Here is a 21,590-nt window from a genome sequence, read left to right as displayed (position 1 = left end):
ATATACCTCACTTAATGTGCTCTAGATGTTCAGATTAGCAGCTATTCTCACAGTCTCACCTCGCCTACCTTGAAGTCTTTCATAGTTTATTTTTAAAGTTCCAATATCAGTGGTGCTGGAGAGATTGCTCATCCTGCTGGTGCAGAAGACCAGGGTTGTGTTCCCAGCACCCACTTTGGACACTGTTGTTCTAGAGTCATACTGGAGCTTTGGATGATGAGGAGTTTAGGAGTGATGCTGGCACAGGAGGTGTCAGCTCCAGCTTTGAGTGGATGTTTCTGACAGTACATTTAGCTGCATTTCCCACACTCTGTTTCTACAACTTGTTGGCAAGATATTCTTGGAGTATTTGCAATGAAGATGGATTTTGGTAGTTTTAGACATAGAAGAGAATAATGTAGGTACAGGTTAACTCGCCAAGCAAATGAGCTTGTAGGACAAGATGTGAGGAGTTGCATGTCTCTGCTCTTTCTTTTGTCTTCACTTTAAGATAAGCTGTTTGTCGGCTTCATTGTGTCTGAGTTTGTGGCTTCCTGAGGCACCCCGTTTTAGCAGATCAGTTTCCCAAGGGCTGTGCATCAGACAGCAGTTGGAATTTGCTTGCTGTCAAGCTAGTGTCTCCACTGACAGTACTGAAGGTACCACCACTAATTACCATGGTTACTGTCTTCCAGGAGCATCCAGTTGACTTTTATGCTCTCCTTCAATGAAGGTCTTTAGCTGGAGCTCTCTGGTTGCACCTTGTTGCGAGAGATTTGTTGTGTGTACTCTTTTAAATGTGAATTGGTGGAGACTGACTCCCTGTGACATCTTCAGGGTATTATTTGTGATAGCATCATCCTTTAGTACCCAGGTCTACACCTGTGACTGTATGGTTTACACCTGTGCTTTTTTAAAAATAGTACTCATTTCCCCCATACATTATTTATTATTTATTTTTTGAAACGGGGGTCTTTTTTATTTAAAGATTTATTTATTTATTACATATACAGTGTTTTGCCTACATGCCAGAAGATGGCATCAGATTGAATGGTTGTGAGCCACCATGAGGTTGCTGGGAATTGATCGCAGGACCTTTTGAAGAGCAGCCAGTGCTCTTAACCTTTGAGCCATCTCTCCAACCCCCACTGAAAGGTTTTAAGAAACAGGAATGATATAAACCTATGTATGTTATAGAAAGACTGTTCCCTTTATTTAAGGTGTTCAGATGTAGTTAGCGAGTGTAAAGAATTAATTTTCAGTGTAAAACTGTGATTTCATTTTAAAAGTTAAGGGGTTGGAAAAGAAAATAAATTATAATCAATTTTCTACTAGGCCATTTTTTTCTGACCCAAATGATTTTTTAAATTAGTAAACTGCATAGGTTTGTTGGAAGTTGTGAAATGCTAAACTCATATAGAGCCATAGAGACTAAGTCTTGGAATCAGAGTTAAACAGTGATTACTCATGAGTGCGCCACTTAGTTTCTGTGTCATTTTTAATTTATTGTTTTATGCTTTATAGAGAAGGGTTTTTTGTTTGTTTGGTGTTTTAAATTTTTGTTTATTCATGTGTCTTTTTAGTATGAGTGCTCTGTCTGCAAGTATGTCTGAATGCCAGAAGAGAGCATCAGATATCGTTTATAAATGGTTGTGAGCCACCATGAGTGAATTGAACTCAGGACCTTTCAAAGAGTAGTCTGTGCTCTTAACCACTAAGCCATCTCTCCAGCTCTGTTGGTGTTTTTTTTTTTTTTTTTTTTTTTTTTTTGCTGCTGCTGCTGTTGTTTTTTGTTTGTTGTTGTTGTTTGCTTGTTTAGTTTTGTTTTTCCAAGACAGGGTTTCTCTGTGTAGCCCTGGCGATCCTGGACCTCACTGTGTAGACCAGGCTGGCCTCAAACTTAGAGGTCTACCCGCCCCTGCCTCTAGAGTGTTCAGGATTAAAGACATGCACCAACACTGGTTTTTTGTTTGTTTATAAGACAAAAGTCAAATTCTTTGTCAGTGATTTTGCACTTGTATTTCTAATTAGCAAAGAACATCTCCATGTTCAATTTGTCACCTTCCTTGAAGCTTTAGTTCATACAAAGAATTACTTTGTATTTTAAGGGTATCATATTGGCATAGAAGTTATAAATTATTCTTTTTCTCAATATTGTAGACTTATTATTATTATTTGGTTTTCGAGACATGGTCTCTCTGTATTGTTTGGAGGCTGTCCTAGAACTTGTTCAGTAGACCAGGCTGGCCTTGAACTCACAGAGATCCGCCTGCCTCTGTCTCTGAGTTCTGGATTAAAGGCGTGTGCCACCAACGCCTAGCTTTGTAGACTTATTTTTAACTTTAGAGTGAAGTTAAAAGTGTTATAATTTGGGCCGGGCGTTGGTGGCGCACGCCTTTAATCCCAGCACTCGGGAGGTAGAGGCAGGCGGATCTCTGTGAGTTCGAGACCAGCCTGGTCTACAGAGTGAGTTCCAGGACAACCTCCAAAGCCACAGAGAAACCCTGTCTCGAAAAAAAAAAGAAAAAAGAAAAAAAAAGTGTTATAATTTTTAAAAGGTCATCCATAAATGTAAAGATACAAATGTTTCCATTGTCATTCAGAGTATGCCTCAATGTTCAGTTTTCTTTTGGAAGCACCTTTGATTTTCAATTTATGCCTAAAATGTTTACAGATGGTAATAGGTGCTGGTACGAATTTCATGTCATTGTTCATCTTACCTATTATTTACTATTTGACTATTGTTTCAAACACTGGACAATATGGAAACATATAAGAGACTGAAATGCTTATTTCCAAATATTAATACTGTTAAATTTGGCATATACCGTTTTTGTATGTCTTTAAATGGCCACATTATAGATGCCCTTTTTATTGATAAACAGCATTAAGATACATGTCTTAGGATAATAAACACTCAGTTTGTAAAGTTTCTACTTCTGTTCTTATTCTTTGTATATCAATTCCTTATTTTGTGGAATGGGATTTCTGGCCATGGGAAAACATTTGGGGTACATGAGAAAACTAGACCTGTAATTCTAACTCCAAGTCAGGAGAATTATAGGGGTGAGGCTCGTCTGGGTTATCAAGTAGGTTCAAGGATGGCCTAGGCATCTTAGTGTGGAAGACCCTACCTCAAAGTAAAGTGAGAGGAGCAAAACTGCATGGTGGTGGTGCAGCTCAGTGGTTTGTTCTTTTCTAACATTTGTGAGTTTGAATCACAAAACTGGAAAAACAGCGGGTTTTTCTCAGGTACCTATTATCTAGAAAAGTTCAAGAAATCGTATTTCTAATAAAAAATACATGAGAGGACTTTTTCCCATTTCTTGTTAACACTTACTTGGGTGTTACATTTAGTGGAATGAAATTACAGACAAGTTACTAAAATGTGTGCAATTATTATTATTTATAGATCTCTGGTGACTTTTTGTGTAGCTAAAAAGAAACACATTTTGGTATCATTCCAGAATGACATTCTGCCCCTTTCAAACTCAGTACCTGAAGCTGTGGGAAAGGCTGATCAGTTGAAAGATGAAGGTAAATATCTCCTGCAGAAGTTACTTTCTGCCTCTCTGGAGACAGCAACCCTGAGCTGATAGCATTATGGCTTGCACTGTCGTAGTCCCTGTGGCACTTGCGGAGCAGATGTGAATGTGATGGGTAAGAGGTCTGGTGACACAGAATGCCTTGTCAACACCAAGGCAGTCAAGACTAGCCAATCTCTTGTAAGCTTTGCCCGGCAAATACCTTATGGGCTATTTACTTGCAACTGCATTTGCTATTTGACTCAAATTCTTCTTTATTTTTAATCAAAAAATGGTAATTAATTTTAAGTGTAATGTTAACTTTCATATAATTAATGTTTTTAAAAAGATTTCTGAAATTCATTCATGCTTGCAAATGACATTTGTCTTGTTTATTGACTAGTATATTTGATTACATCCTTGTCCTTAAATTTTTTTAGTCGTTTTAGGATTACATTATGAGGTTCTGTGCTTTGGACAAGTAGATTAGTTTCTGTTTTCAACTTTGTTTCCTCTAAAAATAGAATTATCAGAAGGCCATGACATTTTAAAATACTATGACCTCATAATTTACACATAAAATAAAATCAACAGTCAATACTCACTGCCACTTAAGTTGTATTTCCCAAAGCTTTTGTATTTCAGCAATGCAGACACAAATACGATTTCCATGTTGGAGCCGCTTCATTGGAAGTTTTTCCCCACTCGGGTTTTGTACTGAGTGAACACTTCAGTGGTGCTGTGTAGTCTCCACTGCCTTTCTTTTATGGCAGCTGGCTTAGTGCTGGTGTTAGTGTTCAGTACATGGCAAATTGAAATGTTATTTTTGTCCCCCATGCTGCTTGCTCTGCATGGCAGCATTGGGGAATGGCAATCCCTGTGGAGGTTTTTGTTTGGCTTTGTTTTGATGTAATGAGTGTTAGGAGGATATGGGTTAGAGGGAGGTGTATCACGAGACTCCAACACAGCAGATGGAGAGATTGGCTTTCACCTTTAACAAAAGCTTTCTGTTCTTTGTTTTCACTGAGACATGTCATATGTCAGACATGCATATATAGCCCAAGTCAAAATGATGTCCATTTTTTCTAGATGCTTCTACTTATGTGTAAACAGATGATCATGGTAGGTTGTCAAGCACAGGGTCATTCCAGACTGGCAGTGTGCCCTCCTGGAGCATGGCTTTCAGATGTTTCATGTGCTTTTGAAGAGCAGAAGAAAGCAGGAAGGGCCTGAGGCTGCCGTCTCCCAAGGGGCTGTGAGAGTGGAAGGAGACTGTAGAATTATCACACAGCTAGAAAATGCTATCCTCGTGCTTTACTGTTGTGTGTGGTGCAGATTTCATTTGTGTCGTGAGTTTGCATATTGACTATCTTATATATGGAAGCTTCCTATTCCTTAACTTACATTTCTTGCATGTATTTATAATATCTATATTTTGTGTGTATTTGCAATATATAACACCTACACATTTAAGGTGGTTCATAGGAAGGACCCAGTAAAGTTTTAATGCTGACAATGGTAAAATACTACACCAATGCAAAAAAGTCCCACAGCAATAGAAAAATATCAACCAAGAGAAAGGAAGTCTTTGACAAGGAAATATATCCAAGCTAATGGAATTAACTCTTTTCTTATTCATTAAAGTTTGTTACCCTCTTAAATTTCTTTAACATTTTTTAAAAGATTTACTTATTTATTATGTATACAGTGTTCTGCCTGAATGTATACCTGCATGACAGAAGAGGGTGCCAGATCTCATTACTGATAGTTGTGAGCCACCATGTGGTTGTTGGGAATTGAACTCAGGACCTCTAGAAGAGCAACCAGTGTCCTTAACCTCTGAGCTATCTCTCCAGTCCCCTCTTAGTTTTCTTAAAAACTTTTTTGCCAGGTAGTGGTGGCACACACCTTTAATCCTAGCACTTAAGAGGCAAAGGCAGAGGCAGGCCAATCTCCGTGAATTTGAGGCCAACCTGATCTACAGAGCAAGTTCCAGGACAGCCAAGGCTACACAGAAAAAAAACCTGTGTCAAAAACAAACAAACAAACAAACACAAAACAAGACAAAGTTCTTTTTATTAATGACTTCTGGAGGAAACTGCCTCAAATTATTTATTAAAAATGAATTTCTTGAACTATTCTTTGTATGAGTTGCTTTTTCACTGTGTTTATAGCATTTGAAGATTTTACAGCCAAATCAATTATTAGCCATTTTCCCCATTAGCAGTTACTCAAATCATCATGCATGGCAGCTTTTGCTTACCTGGAAGCTTAACCATCACCTTTTCTTTTTTCTTCTAGCTCCTGCTCTCTGCAGGCTCATCACACCCCACTTTCCTACTAAGCAGCTAATCGAGAGAATATAACACCAACAGAAAACTGGGCAATCACAGAGGCTCTGAGACATATGTCCTCATCCTCACCTCAGTTGTAGGATTTTCTGTGTTAACCAGTGGTTCTTACTAACACGCGGGGCCCTGAACCCCTGCGTGTGATGCAGTGGCAGAGATAGTCACAGGAAATCCCTCATTTCACTAGTTAAATTACTGTCAACTGTATGTGCAATTGCCCTTCCAGAAAAATCAGTACACAGTAGGCTAGCATGGCATCTGGAATCCTATCTCTCTAGAAATTAATCTTCTACAATCTCCTTAAAATGATTCTATCCCCTTTAAAAGGGATATTATCTGCTAAAGACATATTAGCACAATTGGTTTCACCCGCTTACTCTCAGCAGCCTTCCTAGCGTGTGTGTATGTGTATGTGTGTGTGTGTGTGTGTGCACGCGTGTGCACATGTGTTGAAGGGAAGAGGGGAAGACCAGGTCCAGCTTGAGGTGGTGGCTAGGGAGGAAGGGAGGAATGTAGACTGCTCGAAAGAGGAACAGAGTGAGGAAGATGAAGGAGAGAATACATATCTGTAACATGATGCTTGCCTTTACTCCCACCAACTGGATTTTGTAAGTTATGCTAACATTCATTTCCATGACTCCACATTGCCTAAATGATTCAAACCCTGTGAAGCTAAGAACAGTATCTCTAAGGGATGAGATAAAACGGACCCCAATGTGACTGAAAACCATGGCGTGTGAGCTTCATGTTACTGGAGTTTCTATGGTTGAAACGTATCTGTGAGACTGCATTTTTCCATACTCAGTGCTTACAGTGCCTGTTGCTGATCTGATTGCAGGAAATAACCACATGAAAGAGGAAAATTACACTGCCGCAGTGGATTGTTACACACAGGCCATAGAATTGGACCCCAATAATGCGGTTTATTACTGTAACAGGTAACGTGGCTCCCTGTCAGCATGTCCAGCCTGAAGCACCTGGGACGCAAAGCTCTGAAATGGAGGCATCAAATATGTTTGTTTAGAAAAATCTGCAAGTACAGAAAAATAAGCTGAAGGAGGAAAAAAAGCCACTAGCTTCATTCAGAGACTACCAGTCTTAATATTCTTGTAGAATATTTTGTTTTGTAGGAATGCAGTCAACTTCAGATTCTACTTTGTTAACTGGGCATGCGATCATTGTGTCTCACGTAGCTCACATTAGTCTAGAACTTCCTGTGTAGCTGATGATAGCCTCAAACTGGTCCTCCTGCCTCAACTTCCGGAATTCTGGGATAAATCTACCACACCCCATTCATGTGGTGCTGGAAATTGAACAGGGGAAAGCACTCTACCAATTTTCTTAATGGCATCCTAAGTTTTTGAAATTCTTCACAAGCATTATTTAAATAGTCATTGTTACCTTTTATTCTTATTTGTATATCCAGTGCCTATAATGAGGCTAGCAAACAAGCATTTAGTGTTGTACTTGAGTAAGTGGATAGAATGTACCTTTATTTACCCTTTTGTCCTCAGTGGGCTCCAAGGTTGTTTCCACTTTTTCCAGTGTCATCTAGATTCAGTGAACATCTGTGTTTCTAATATTTTTTCTGGACTTTAGATCTATCCATAAAAATGATTTTACCAGTTACAAACATTTAAAAAGCTGAAACTAACTGAAAAATTGTTCTACCTTCTTTTGTTCCCTGATCTAGGGATAAATATGTCTGTTTTTTATGGGCATTAGGTTCCCTGATTATTAATTATCACTATTTTAATAGTGTTTTCATATAAATCATTGTAGCTCATATTTACTGACTAGACAAGCAGGGTATTTTTCAAAATGTTGGTTATGTGTGGTTAGGGTTCTTCTAAATGTTCTTATTGTTTTAAATTATTATTGTGTGTGTATGATGTGGATATGTGTGAGTGAGTGAGGGTACACACTGGAATGTGGAGGTCAAAGGTCGGTTTTGAGAGTTTGTCTTCTCCTTCTGATGTGGTTCCAGTGATTGTACTCAGGTTCAGTGGCTGCACAGTAGTTGCTCATATGTGCTGAGCCGTCTCACCTTTTAATGCTTAACTTTTATTCTGTGTGTGTGTGTGTTTGGGTTTTTATTGCTATGAAGAGACACCATGACCACAATGGCTCTTGTAAAGAAAACATTTAATTGGGGTGGCTCGCTTATAATTTCAGAGATTCAGTCCATTATGATCATGACAGGGAACATGGTGGCGAGCAGGCAGACATGGTGCTGGAGCTGAGAGTGCTACGTCTTGCAGGCAACAGGAAGTTGATAGAAAATTACACTGAAGGCAGCTTGAGCAAAAGAGACCTCAAAGCCCACCCCTACAGTGACACATGTCCTCCTGCAAGGCCATACCTTTTAGTAGTGCCACTCCCTTTGGGAGCCAGTTTCATTCAAAGTACTACAGTGTGTGTGAGTGTGCGTGTGCTTACACACACACACTCGTGTGTGGAGCTCAGACTTGACTTTGGGTTTCTTCCTCTATTGCCCTCTACCCTATTTTGAGAGTGTCACTGAATCTAAAGCTCACAGGTGTTGCTACATTGGCTGGCATTGTTCACTGGTGCTAGGATCTGGGAGAGTGGGAAACTGTACTTGTAGATTCCTCATTGGCAGGGGCTCCAAATGATAGCTTCTTGTAAATGCCCATTTTGCCTTTGGGTTGTACATTTCGGATATTTTTCTGACTTTAATTTTCAAACACTATACATATCTTCTGAAACAAAAACAAAACAACAAACAAAACATCAGTACTCTGTGAGTTGGAGGCCATCCTGGCCCACATGAGTTCCGGGTCATCCCAGAGATACATACCTGTCTCCAAAAACCGCCAAAATTATTTCAGGAAGATATAGATGAAGAATTCTTGCTTATGCCATTTCTTTAGCGATTTTGCTTTTAATGCTTAAAAGAAGGCTAGCATTGTTTGCACAAAAGATGAGTGAACCTCTCTGCCAAGTAGTAATGAAATCACTTTTTTTTTTTTGTTTTGTTTTATGAGACAGGGTTTCTCTGTATTGTTTTGGAGGCTGTCGGTCCAGCCCGGGCTCGAACATGCAGAGATCCGACTGCTTCTGCCTCCCGAGTGCTGGGATTAAAGGCATGCGCCGCCACCGCCCGGCTATGAAATCACTTTTGAGCACACTTTTGTACACACCTATAATCCCAGCACTCAGGAAGGCTGAGACCAAACTATTATAAATTTGAGTCCAGCATGGGCTGCATAGTGTGGCCCTGTCTGAAAAGAGTAAAGGAGGAGGAAGGGAAGAAATTCTGCTGTGTAAATGTCTGCTTTTGTTTTTAATTTATAGCTGTGTAAACTTCTGCTTTCATCTTTAATTTACAGTTATTTGTGGAAGAGTTGAATCCATAAAGTACTGAATGAGCCATACTGGGGACCTCCATTTTATTTTTTACACACACACACACACACACACACACACACACACACACACACACCCAGAAAAACAAATGCATCATTCTAAGTCTATTTCAGAAAAAACAGAAAACTCAAGAATAAGTTGAGGAAAAGGATTTCTCCCTAGCTACATTTTGATATTTGAATCACAGTCTTAGAGCCAGACAAATATACATAATGCTTTAATTTAATTTAGTAAATGAAACCTTGAAAATAAATTTCAGATTATTCTGTCATATTGTGACAAGTATTATACTGTAAAATTGCTTGATTATACAGTACAGTCAGCCACATACTTGTTTATATGAAAAATGTGGGCCTAAGTAAATAATTCATTTTTCATGAGATTAGAATTCACTAATAATCATATGTCTGCTGTAACTGGGTTAGAGATTTTTGGTAACATCTATTCTTGCTTTTAATTACTGTTAAACTGAAATTAATGAATACACTCCTCTTTTGAATTTAAACAGGTGCTTTCCCCTGAGGATTTCAGTCATAGGGCATGCTGTTGAATATTAAACAATTAGGAAGGTTTATTTGCCTACATAACACAAATGCTGAATAAAAAATCTTCAGGGTAATTTTGGGGATTTTGGGTTACAGGCTGCTGTAACCTGGCCAACTGCCATTCCATTTTTCCTAGCCGCCTGGCTGCTTAGAAATGGAGGCTTGGACTCCCAGGTAGGAACCTTCTTCTTCTTCTCCACACGGCATTTCACAGGGTAGTGCTGGTTAAAATGCTCCCCACCCACCCAGTGCACTGGGATGAACCACACTTTGTTGAGAAGTGCCACTCTGGTCTTTTTTTTTTTTTTTTTTTTTTTTTTTTGGTTTTTTTGAGACAGGGTTTCTCTGTGGCTTTGGAGGCTGTCCTGGAACTAGCTCTTGTAGACCAGGCTGGCCTCGAACTCACAGAGATCCGCCTGCCTCTGCCTGCCACTCTGGTCTTTACCTTCTAGTTTGGCTTTGAAGGATACTGTTCACAGTTAGGCTCACTTCAGACACAGAGAAGACAGGAGTCCTTCTTGTCTTTTTGGTTGGAAGCCTAGGCTTTAAAGGCTGAGTCATCTCTCTGGCGCATGAGTACTTTTTTGAAAGCCTAGGTTTTTTACTTTATTTTTTTTTCTTGAGCATCCAGTACTTACCACAAGTGTAACACTTACATAGGTTTAGCATGTTTTTCTTCATGCTCGATGCAGATTTGCACTCTTTTTTACCACCAAGGGCAGAGATTGGGGTGTATCTTGTATGCACTGCAGCAGTAGCAGTGTGTCTCCCGGGAACTCACACAGATAGACAGAGAGCTACTGGAGAAGTGTAAGACATTTCCAGTGATGTTGAAGCAGCTGAATTGCCACATTAACGCCTGTCCCCGTAAAACAACAGGTGACCTCATGATTGCAGTGCTACTTTACCTTCCTTCCGGCTTGTTTTGTTTGTTGGTTTTTCAAGACAGGGTTTCTCTGTGGCTTTGGACCCTGTCCTGGAACTCGCTCTATAGACCAGGTTGGTCTCAAACTCACAAAGATCTGCCTGTCTCTGCCTCTCAAATGCTGGGATTAAAGGCATGTGCCACCACCACCCAGCTAATAATCTGTTTCTTTAGTTGTAAATTAAACATGATACTAGTCATTTCAAAGTGCTATGTTAGGGATGGTAATGTACACAAAGAGCTAGCTAGACCTAGACTTCAAATATTTCTTTCAAAATATAATGCTGGCTGGGCGTTGGTGGCGCACACCTTTAATCCCAGCACTTGGGAGGCAGAGGCAGGCAGATCTCTGTGAGTTCGAGATCAGCCTGGTCTACAAGAGCTAGTTCCAGGACAGCCTCCAAAGCCACAGAGAAACCCTGTCTTGAAAAACCAAAAAAAAAAAAAAAAGATTAGGTTTTGTTATAACATAATTATGGATGGTTGAAGAAATGTGCAGTAGCTATGGGTTTTTTTGCTTTATTTTCTATAAAAGTAGAATACAAGCCATACTCATGCTTTTGTTCTAAAGGTGAGAAAAGGGAAGGAGTCTACAAACATGGCATATGTGCCTACACTGTTGTACTGAAGTTCACTCTTCCTGCCCCCTGACCAGACCGTGGAAGTGGAGTACAGTCGACACACTGTCATGCGTGCAGTTGTTGACGTGACTGGCTTCATCACGGAAGACTCAGATGCATCCTGGTTTGCTTTCTCTCCAGGCCTCTGAGCTGCACAAATCCATTTTTACCTTAGCTTACCACCTGTGACCTTAAAGCTGTCAGGATTGACACACAGGGCAGTCCACATGGCTTATCGTGTAAAGGTACTGCCAACAAGCCTGATGACCTGAGTTCTGTTCTCACAATGCCTGCTGCAGAAGGAGGAAACCACTCCCAAAAGTTGTCCTCTGAACACCATGCATGTCCTGTGCCATGTGTGTGCCCACAAACAGACACATGCATGCACACAATACACACACACACACACACACACACACACACACGGAAATGCAGTCACCTTTTTTTCCCACATTTTCTCCTGAGTCCAATCTCTTGGCTTTGCTCCTCATTGTCAGCATGGGAGGACAGTCATGCTCCTTCAGTCATGCTCCTTTTCCTATATGCCTTTGAGGTTTTAAAAAGAAGCTAAGTGCTGGAACGGGGCTGGGGATGTAGCTGCCGTGGTAGCACTTGCCTAGCATCTCCAGAGACCTGGATTAGTGCCCAGTACCACGTCTGACTCCTCATATTTTCAGTTTTTTAATTGAGAAGAAACATGGTATGTTAATTGTTTAATGAACACTAAACTTTTATGATCGCATTCTAAGAAGCAAGGGCCTCAGTTAATCTGTATAAGGAACAGTTGACAGACATGGAGACTCGAAGCTATCTTTTCTGAGAGACATGGTAACATACACTTATAACCCCAGCTTTAGAGAGGTTCAGGCATGAAGAAGGAGAATTCAAGACCAGCCTGGCTCCATAACAAGACAGTATCTCAAAACGAGAGCTGAAACCCAAAATGCAACCTCCCTAGGGAGAGTGGGGGGGGGGGGGGGGTTTGTTGTGGATTTTGTCTGTAGACTCAAGAACCTGAAGGAATCTAAGTCAATTTCTGAGTTTGTAACTATTTCCCCCCCCCAAAGGGCTTCCTGCCTTTACTATTAGGAGGTAGTCCAGGTTTGGGAGGTACAGTGTTTGGAGGGACACAACATGCCTTTGGGGGGTTCCTGAGAACCTCAGGTGTGATCCCCTGCTCTGGCCCTCATGTTGCTCTCTCTTGGCAGTTGATAGTCCTTGTTGGCCTCTGAGGATGAATCTTAGGGCTTCTCCTCCTCTCCCCCATTTCTCATCTGAGCGAACTTGGCATTGTTATGGACAGGTCATAATTACTAAGATGTTTACCTAGGCAGATGCTGTTTTTCTAGAGTTGGCCTCTTCAGCCTTTTGCTGAAGTACATTCTGAGGTCTGCTGAGGGCGACTATGATAACCTTCGAGAGACTGAAAGAAACAAAGTTTAATCTGTGTCAGAAGTGAGTGGATGGGAGAAAGTGTGAGCGGGTTGGAGGATTTTGATAGGCTTTACCCTTACTGTTAAAGTGACCGATCCATAGCAACCTCCCTCTCTTTCTGCCTCTCTAGTGGTCCAGATGCCCCAGAGGTTTTGCATTTCAGGCAAACTGGAAGGCAATAAATAGTTAGATGGGTTATATGACCCACACATTTATCTTTTCTGTAAAGTGAAGGGGAAAATGAAGCTTACATATTTTTTCTGATGTTTTAAGCTGTTTTTTAAAATGGTTGTATAATTAGACAGTTTGACTCAGAAATTTATGAAGAGTGATGTAAAAATTGGGACAAGAACTATGCAGTTCCATGCCTGAAAAGCCTGGACCGGTGCCTTGAAAGCTGCCTGATGCTAATGTTTTTTTCTTCTAAGGGCTGCTGCTCAAAGCAAATTAAGTCACTACACAGATGCAATAAAGGACTGTGAGAAAGCAATAGCAATTGATTCCAAATACAGCAAGGCCTATGGAAGGATGGGGTAAGTGCTCCAGAGATGTCCAAATATTGCCAAGTAGCATTCTATGTGCTGTTGTGAAGGCTTGATGTTGACTATCTTAACGCTGCACTTCGTGCGATAACAGGATGCATAAATGTAATAAAATGGAGGAAGTGACTACACTTGAGGATGAGGTCAGCAGTGGGTATTTCATGACTGACAGGAGAAAGTCACAAACCTGGGTGAATAAACTCACCTCATAACCTGAACCATAAAACACAAAAAAAGGTTCATAGGTCCCTAACCATGTATTTTCCATGGAAACTATTATTTAGTATTTGTTAGTTTTGTGTTCATGGAGACCTTATAAGATTTAATTTCTGTAGTTGAGAATTGACTGTATGCACCATTGGATCTCTCAAGTTCTCTCTGAACTCCATACTCATATATTCCACTAATTTTTACCTCCATGTTGGAGTTTCGAATTTCATGTGTTTCAAACAGAGCTCTTGCTCTCTTGAATCTTTTCCAAGCATTCATCGACCCAGTGTGTAGATCAAAAGCTAAGTTGTTTTCCCCACCTCACCTGCTGGCACTTCTCGTCTATCCGCATTCTCCTATGTATCGTGGAATCCGTTGTTGACTAGCTTGCTTCTAGGCCTAGCCCACATTGCCACCTCTTACCTGGTCTACTTTAGTAACTGCCTGACTGGTCTTTATGCCCCAGTTCTACATCTCACCAATGTTTATCCTCTGTAGAGAAGCCAGAGGAAGTCTTTTAAAGCATGGCCCCCAAAAGTTGCGTATCTAAGTAGATAGAACATTTACCTGACATTCAGGCAGCCCTGGATTTGAGTCCCAGCATTACATAAACTGGGTTTGGTGCTGCATGCCTGCAATCCCAGCACTTTGGAAGGAGAAGCAAGAGGATCATGTGTTAAGAGAAGCTTTTTCCTTTTGCTAGCCGCTTTGGTTTATCCCCCGCCAGTCGCCTGGGCTCTGCCGCGCCAGCCTGGTTCTAGAGCCGCATCAGTCCCAAATAAACACACAGAAGGCTATATTCATTATGAAGCTGTTGGCCTTGCTTGTCTCTTACTGGCTAGCTCTGCTTTAAGTAATTACCCCATAATTGTTAATCTAAGTATGTTTCTTACCGGAGAATAGTTCCGGACTTCCTACCCCATGCGGTTACATCTCGAACTCCTGGTGTTACTCCTACCCAGAGTCCTCCTGGACTCCTAGCCCCACCTATCTAGATTCCTATTGGCCAGACAGTGCTTTATTAGCATAAGACTTCCCCAACATCTCCTCTTTTCTGTTTAAACAAAAAGAAAGGTCTTAACTTTAACACAGTCAAATTGTATATAACAGAACAGTTATCAAATAAGAACATAGTTACAATATTTTAGCAAGATTTAAAGAAAATATCATCCAAAGTCCTATATGTAGCTTATCTTTTCTCATAACTAAGGAAAACTATAATTATAACTATCTGTCTTCAACTCCATCAAAGACCACAGAAGGATAATATATAAACACTAGGATTGACAGAGACATCTTACTGCCTGGACAGTCACCCGAAGTTCCTCTGTAACGTTGGGGCATCCATCTTCAGCCCATAGGCCACAATGTGTCTGGAACACTTCTCAGCAAAGCAGGAAATTTCAAACTGTCCATCTGCGTTGGCAGTCTGTCAGTCATTTTTCTTTGTCCTGCAGCAAGTCTCGTAGACTCTTCATCAAGCAGGAACCCTGTAAGACTGAGTTCAGTAGTCACTTTCCTGTGGGTCCTGCATGTCCAGATGATACAACAACAGTCAAACAATCTAGGCAAGAGCAGTTTCTTGCCCAAATGGCTAATCTTGCCATGTTGAAAGCAAACTTTATAACGAGTTTCTTCGATGCCCATCTTCCTCTCAGACGTAATTGGTGCTGCCAGGAGCAGACATTTCTCATTGTCAAGACAAACCCTAAACCATTTTAAATGCCATGTTCTGAAGGTCTTTGAGAGGTTTGAAGACTGTCCATCTCAAATATATTTCTGTATATCTAGAAAACCTAACTAACCTAACTATAAATTCTGACTATTGTAAGTAACTATCTATAATCTGTATTTAATTACGCATTACATTTTAAAAGATCAGTATAAGCACAATACTTAATCAGGAGGAGAAATACACATATCACAAAATTGACCTTGAATTTGTATCAATAAATGAAAAACAATACCCATACCATAATTCCCGTTTTTACCATTAAAAGAAGATTGGCTGTGATCACTAGCCAATTATAAACAATCCCATTTGAATGAAAACAAAGATTTATAAACAAGATGGGAATTGGGACGTCGCTCATTCCAAACTGCTTCCTGCTGGAAGGGGGCGCTGTTCATACCATGGGGATCATGACAAAACTCAGAAACCTGTATAAGTCCATATTTTCGGGGTCTGTAAGACTGCATCATCTTCGCTGTTTCGATTGTTGGAACACCTGGTCCACTGCTTCCGGGGGTCTTGGTTCGTCAAACCACAAAAGCCTGGAAGGAATCCTTAGCTTTTCATTTTCTGTAGAAACATAAATAAAAACTCCTTTTCCGAGTAACATATCCTTATGCTTAAATTTTGAAGTCAAGGTATTTTCAAAAGATATAAGTTGTATTAATTTAACAGCATTTATAAGCAAGTGTACTTTAGTATCAGTTCCTTCCTGAGCAAGCAAAAAACTGAAAAACATAATAGCGTACAGTATCCAGACTCTCTGTGTATTTTCCATCTTTACGTGGCTTTTTTATTTATCTATTATTACTTTATTTATTTTACTTTTATTTATTTTTCTTTGAGACAGGATTTCTCTTTGGAAATCTGCCTGCCTCTGCCTCTGGAGTAAATCCTACCGGCGTGCGCCACCACAACGCCGGCTTTTGTATTTATATACCACTTTGTCGTTTCATTTTCTCTCTCAATCTCACGTATATTTTTAAACACACTGTAAACCTTTAGAGATTTTCTTCATCCAAGTCTGACTTTACTGTAAAGCTTTACGTTTTTCTGGCCACGTGTCTTATCTGTAAAACCGCGGCTGTTTTAAACTGCAGTTTTTTTTTTCAAGATGGCGGGCGTAAGCCTGACTCCAGCTTACAGCCTCAGTCCATGCTGACATCCAGCAAAAGCTGCCACTTCCAGCTGTACGTACACACCTTTCAATCGTTAGCAGAGTCTCTTAAAACAACCTTGTTGGTTTTTTCTTTTTCTTTTTCGTTTTCTTTTTATGCCGAGTCAGGAAGACTCCGGTAAACGAGCCACGTGAATCTTGGCTTGTTGATAGCAAAACAGAGCACACCTGAGAAAAATGCTGCTACCAAAAATCTGTGCTTCTCTCCGTTCTTCTGTTTCTAAAATTCCTTCAAATCTTCTGTTATTTTTCGTGGAAATTTATGATCCCACTTCTGACACCATTATGTTAAGAGAAGCTTTTTCCTTTTGCTAGCCGCTTTGGTTTATCCCCCGCCAGTCGCCTGGGCTCTGCCGCGCCAGCCTGGTTCTAGAGCCGCATCAGTCCCAAATAAACACACAGAAGGCTATATTCATTATGAAGCTGTTGGCCTTGCTTGTCTCTTACTGGCTAGCTCTGCTTTAAGTAATTACCCCACAATTGTTAATCTAAGTATGTTTCTTACCGGAGAATAGTTCCGGACTTCCTACCCCATGCGGTTACATCTCGAACTCCTGGTGTTACTCCTACCCAGAGTCCTCCTGGACTCCTAGCCCCACCTATCTAGATTCCTATTGGCCAGACAGTGCTTTATTAGCATAAGACTTCCCCAACAATCATGAGTTCAAGATCACCCTTGGCTATATAGCAACTTTAAGGCCAGCCTGGGCTACGTAAGACCCTGTCTCAGACCTACCCACCAAACCTGAAAGCATAACTCAAACATTGAAATCATTCCATTGAAACCGTCGTTAAGAAGTCTGAACTACAGAGGGTCCCGTATGATCCATCATAGCCAGATGATCTCTCCGCCTTGTTTCCTGTGTTCCGTCCTTGTGTGCCTTTGTCCTGAACTTTAAGCATACCACACCTGCATCTTTCTTAGGGCCTTTGTGTTTGCTGCTGCATCTGGGTAGATAGTCCTCCTGCAGATTCTCTATAATTACTTCCTGTCAGTCATGTCTTCTGGGTGTGGCCATCTTTGAGCAAACTCTGCTTAATATTACCTGCTCTGATCTCTGTGAGTTCGAGGCCGGGCTGGACCGATAGCCTCCAAAACAATACAGAGAAACCCTGTCTCGTAAAAACCAAAAGAAAATAATAATATTACCTGCTCTGTATGCATGGTTGTTGTTGTTCTTCCCAGGTGCAAGGGGATTTTCTTAAACTTAGGAACTGTTTTAAAAATATGGAATGTTCAGGGTTCAAAGTAGTGCCTGGTATATCGTAGGCTTTCATTATTAATTGGAAACGCTGGCAAGGATCATTCAAGGTTGACTAATAGAAAACTAGTTGGGTTGTAAGAATTTCTTATACGTAAGAAATCTGTAATCTAGAAAAGAAAGGATTCGATTAATTTGTTTAAAAAAACAATCCCAAAACAAATAAGACACTCAATACTATCTTTTCATACATACTGTTATTGCTTAATTCTGATGTGATTTTTTTCAAGCAAATTGTAGATAGGAAAAGATAAACATTGAAATTTAATCATGTGTAGACTTGTGCCTGTGTTGGCAATTCATTGTTTGGATCATGAGAGTTTCTTATTTTGTCTAACAACTAACATGTTGTCAGGACTAGTCATCTGACAGCCACAGTCTACGTTTTAAAAGCTCAGTAGGTAATATCTGTATAACCCTGACAACCGCAGCTCAGTCCCCTACAAAGAGCAAGTCAATAGAGTTGCCCTCTGGCCTCCATATTTGTCCTGTGGCACTCCCCCATAAATAAATCAATAGTTTTAAAAAACTGTAGGGAGTGAAACAGTAGAATAATGGGAAACTAATATTTATTATTGTTCAAGTTCTTTTAGGAAGGAAGAATGTGGAGTGCTTTGAAACAGTGTTTGTTGCAGGTGTGTCCCTGTGAGCTGCAAGGGTTCCAGGATAATTGTGAATGCAGTCAAGCATGTCTGTAGGTGGCAGCATTGCTCTAAGGTCACTTGACACAACTGTGTATTGGAGTCCTTGGAGATGATGTCAGCATCATGGATTTCCATGATCACAGTATTGCTAGCACAAATCTTTGTTTAGCTTGGCCTAGGGAATCATAAAGCAAGTACTTTACTTACATGTTAGTCTTTAAAAAATAGAAAGGTAGGGAGCTGGAGAGATGGCTCAGAGGTTAATAGCACTGGCTGCTCTTCTAGAAGTCCTGAATTCAATTCCCAGCAATCCCATGGTGGCTCACAACTATCTGTTATGAGATCTGGTGCCCTCTTCTGGTATGCAGGGATTCATGCAAGCAGAACACTGTATACATAGTAAATAAATAAATCTTTAAAATAATAGAAAGGTAAACACGTTTCATCTCTGAGCTTTAGGTTTATGCTCTGTGTGAGACAGCGATCAAACAGAAAGAAGACGACTCAGGCTTATAGAATCTTTGTGTTAGGAAGAATTTTAGTGCAGTCTCTCAGAACCATAATGTAATAAGGGATTCAGTGTAACTGGGGTTAGAATTGAATACTAAGGTGTTTGTTACCATGATATCCTGCTGTTCTTTAGTATATATAACTCTATTCTATTTCCTAAGGCTGGCCCTCACTGCCATGAATAAATTTGAAGAAGCAGTTACAAGCTACCAGAAGGCACTGGATCTTGATCCTGAAAATGATTCCTATAAGTCAAATCTGAAAATAGCGGAACAGAAGTTAAGAGAGGTGGCTAGTCCTGTAAGTTGTCAGTGTGAAGTCTGTGGAATAGATCTGTCATTCAGGATTGATTGACATCATGGTGGCTGGAATGAATCTCAGATCTAACTCTTTTACAGACAGGAACTGGGTTGAGCTTTGACATGGCTAGCTTGATAAATAACCCGGCATTCATCACCATGGTGAGTATACTTTCTTTTTGATCTACTGGCTGTTGTCCACAATATATTTGCAAACCTTTTCTGTCATACTTTTTAAGAAGATGGAATCTTCAAGAGTTGCTGGCATTTACCCAAAGCCCTTGGGCTCAAGTGGTTTCCCTGCCTCAGTATCTCCAGGAACGGAGAGTGCAGCTCCACAATGTTTTTAGAAACAAATGAAGGAGTTTGTGGTAAGTGGCAGGTGTTAATGGCAGAGGGAAAGGCAGAGGTGTTTCACCTGTCTGCCTTCCTCAGAGGGAAGCCACGGTGGAGTTTAGAAAGCCGGTAGCTTTCCTAAACTGGAATATAAACGTCAATGTTTGTGTGACTGTGTGTACTTTATAAGACAAAACTCATATTTTTCCATTAGATTGCCAGTTTGTGAGTATATGAAAGGTAAAAAAAAAACCACTGTCTTGGGCTGTTGAGATAGCTCTGAAGGTAACAGTGTTTGCTGATAAGCTGGTGATCTGCGTTCCATTCCTGAGATCCCTATGGTGGAAGGAAAGGACTGACTCCCACAAGTTGCCATTTGACCTCCACACAAGCACAGTGATACACACACACACACACACACACACACTCCATAAACAAACAAATAAGTAAATGAATGTGATTTAAAACCCCAATGTCATATAAAACTGATGCTAGGAAGATATATCTATCAATTGATGTCTGAGGATTTTGATTATGTTGCAATTACCCAAGCTTGCCCCTCAGCATTGTTGGCCTTGTTTTCTGTTTGAAGATTTTATGTTTTTAAAAAAAGCCCCTCATGTAGCCCACGCTGACCTCAAACTTGGCATGCATCTGAAGGTGACCTTGAATTTTTGATCTTTCTGTCTCCTAAGTGCCAGGATTGTAGGTGTGCACTACTACATTCAGATTATGCAGTGCTAGAGACTGAACCCTGAACTTCATGCATTCTAAGCAACTAAGCAACATCGTTAGACTTGCTCTGTGTTCTTCAAATCAACAAAATATCTTAGGGATCTTTGAAAAACAATCATAATCTGATCCAGTACTTAGTGGGTATAGAATGTTACCTGGGTCTATAGTACATCTTGAATGACTGCATACTTTGCATGAAAATATTCTTCTGTCTAGCATGGTAGTGCATGTCTGCAATCCCTGCATTGGAAGCTTGAGGAAGGAAGATGGAGTGCTTTAGGTCAGCCTTGCCTACACAGGATTTGAGGCCAGCCTTGGTTACGTAGGCGAGACCCTGTTTCAAAACAAAGACACCAACATTCCATCATATGCTGAGCTCCTGGAATAGGAATCAGTTCCTATTCATCTTTGTTCAAATAAATATGTTTTACAATCATCAAATCCTTAGTTCAACCAAAATACACAATCCTGTCAATTCAGCTGGCCTTCTTACCTACTTGCTGGAAAACACATACCCCCTCTTAAGTCTTGTGATATTCTAAAACCTGGCTTGCTCATTTCTAGGTTATGAGCAAGTTATGTTCTCAGGTTATATTACTGTAACGGAATATGAAAATGGAATTTAATTTCAGATTAAATTTAGTCTCTAAGCTGCTACATACCAAAATAAGGTGCGACAACACCATGTAGGCGTTGCAAAAGATGAGAGTTAAAAGCACATCTTTTGATTCTTAAAAAAGGGGCCAGGGTGAGGATGTGGGTGGACCTCAGTGGCAGAGCACCTGGATAGCACTCTTGAAGCCCTAGGCCTGACTGCCCAGCCCTGCTCTAATGCATACATACATGAACACATAAGTAAAGTCAGGGCTGAGAATATAGTTCAATGTTGGAACATGTTCTTAGTGGTCAAGAAACCCTGGATTCAATCCTCAGTACTGTCAAAATAAAGAAAGGTAATAGTAATAGAAATGGATGAAAATTGATTAAAATAGCATTTTGAGAATTTGCTGGCCTGCCATTGTTGCTCTGTGAAGGAAGCAGGGAGGCCTTGCTTCATCTCCAGCCCATTACAAAGGGCTCCTTGGCATCATCTTTCTAAAGAGTACACAGTCTTAGACTAGAGAGATGGCTCAGTAGTTCAGAGCACTGGCTACTCTTTCAGAGATCCTGAGTTCAATTCCCAGCAACCACATGGTGGCTTACAACCATCTGTAATGAGAGTTGGTACACTCTTCTGGCCTTCAGGCATGCTTGCAGACAGAACACTGTATACATAATAGGTAAATAAATTTTAAAAAATGAGTACACAATCTCAGCCTTGCAGTGGTAATACATACCTTTAACCCCAAATTTGAGGCCAGCCGGGTCTGCAGAG

At 40.4% G+C, this 21,590-nt stretch overlaps 1 protein-coding gene across 2 annotated transcripts in view; it reads left to right on the top strand.

Moving 5' to 3' along the window:
- Sgtb (small glutamine rich tetratricopeptide repeat co-chaperone beta) overlaps positions 1-21,590 on the top strand; it is a 37,887-nt gene that overhangs the window by 8,685 nt on the left and 7,612 nt on the right. For both annotated transcript variants that reach the window (XM_013126669.3, XM_005065580.4), the window contains exons 4-8: positions 3,447-3,516; positions 6,693-6,792; positions 13,197-13,301; positions 19,007-19,145; positions 19,244-19,306. In XM_013126669.3, coding sequence (XP_012982123.1) covers positions 3,447-3,516; positions 6,693-6,792; positions 13,197-13,301; positions 19,007-19,145; positions 19,244-19,306 — 477 coding nt within the window. The remainder of the gene's footprint in view (positions 1-3,446; positions 3,517-6,692; positions 6,793-13,196; positions 13,302-19,006; positions 19,146-19,243; positions 19,307-21,590) is intronic.

This window comes from Mesocricetus auratus, unplaced genomic scaffold (genome assembly GCF_017639785.1).
Source record: "Mesocricetus auratus isolate SY011 unplaced genomic scaffold, BCM_Maur_2.0 Super-Scaffold_100020, whole genome shotgun sequence".
In the NCBI taxonomy this organism is placed as follows: domain Eukaryota; kingdom Metazoa; phylum Chordata; class Mammalia; order Rodentia; family Cricetidae; genus Mesocricetus; species Mesocricetus auratus.
This window is presented reverse-complemented; position numbering and strand designations above follow the sequence as displayed.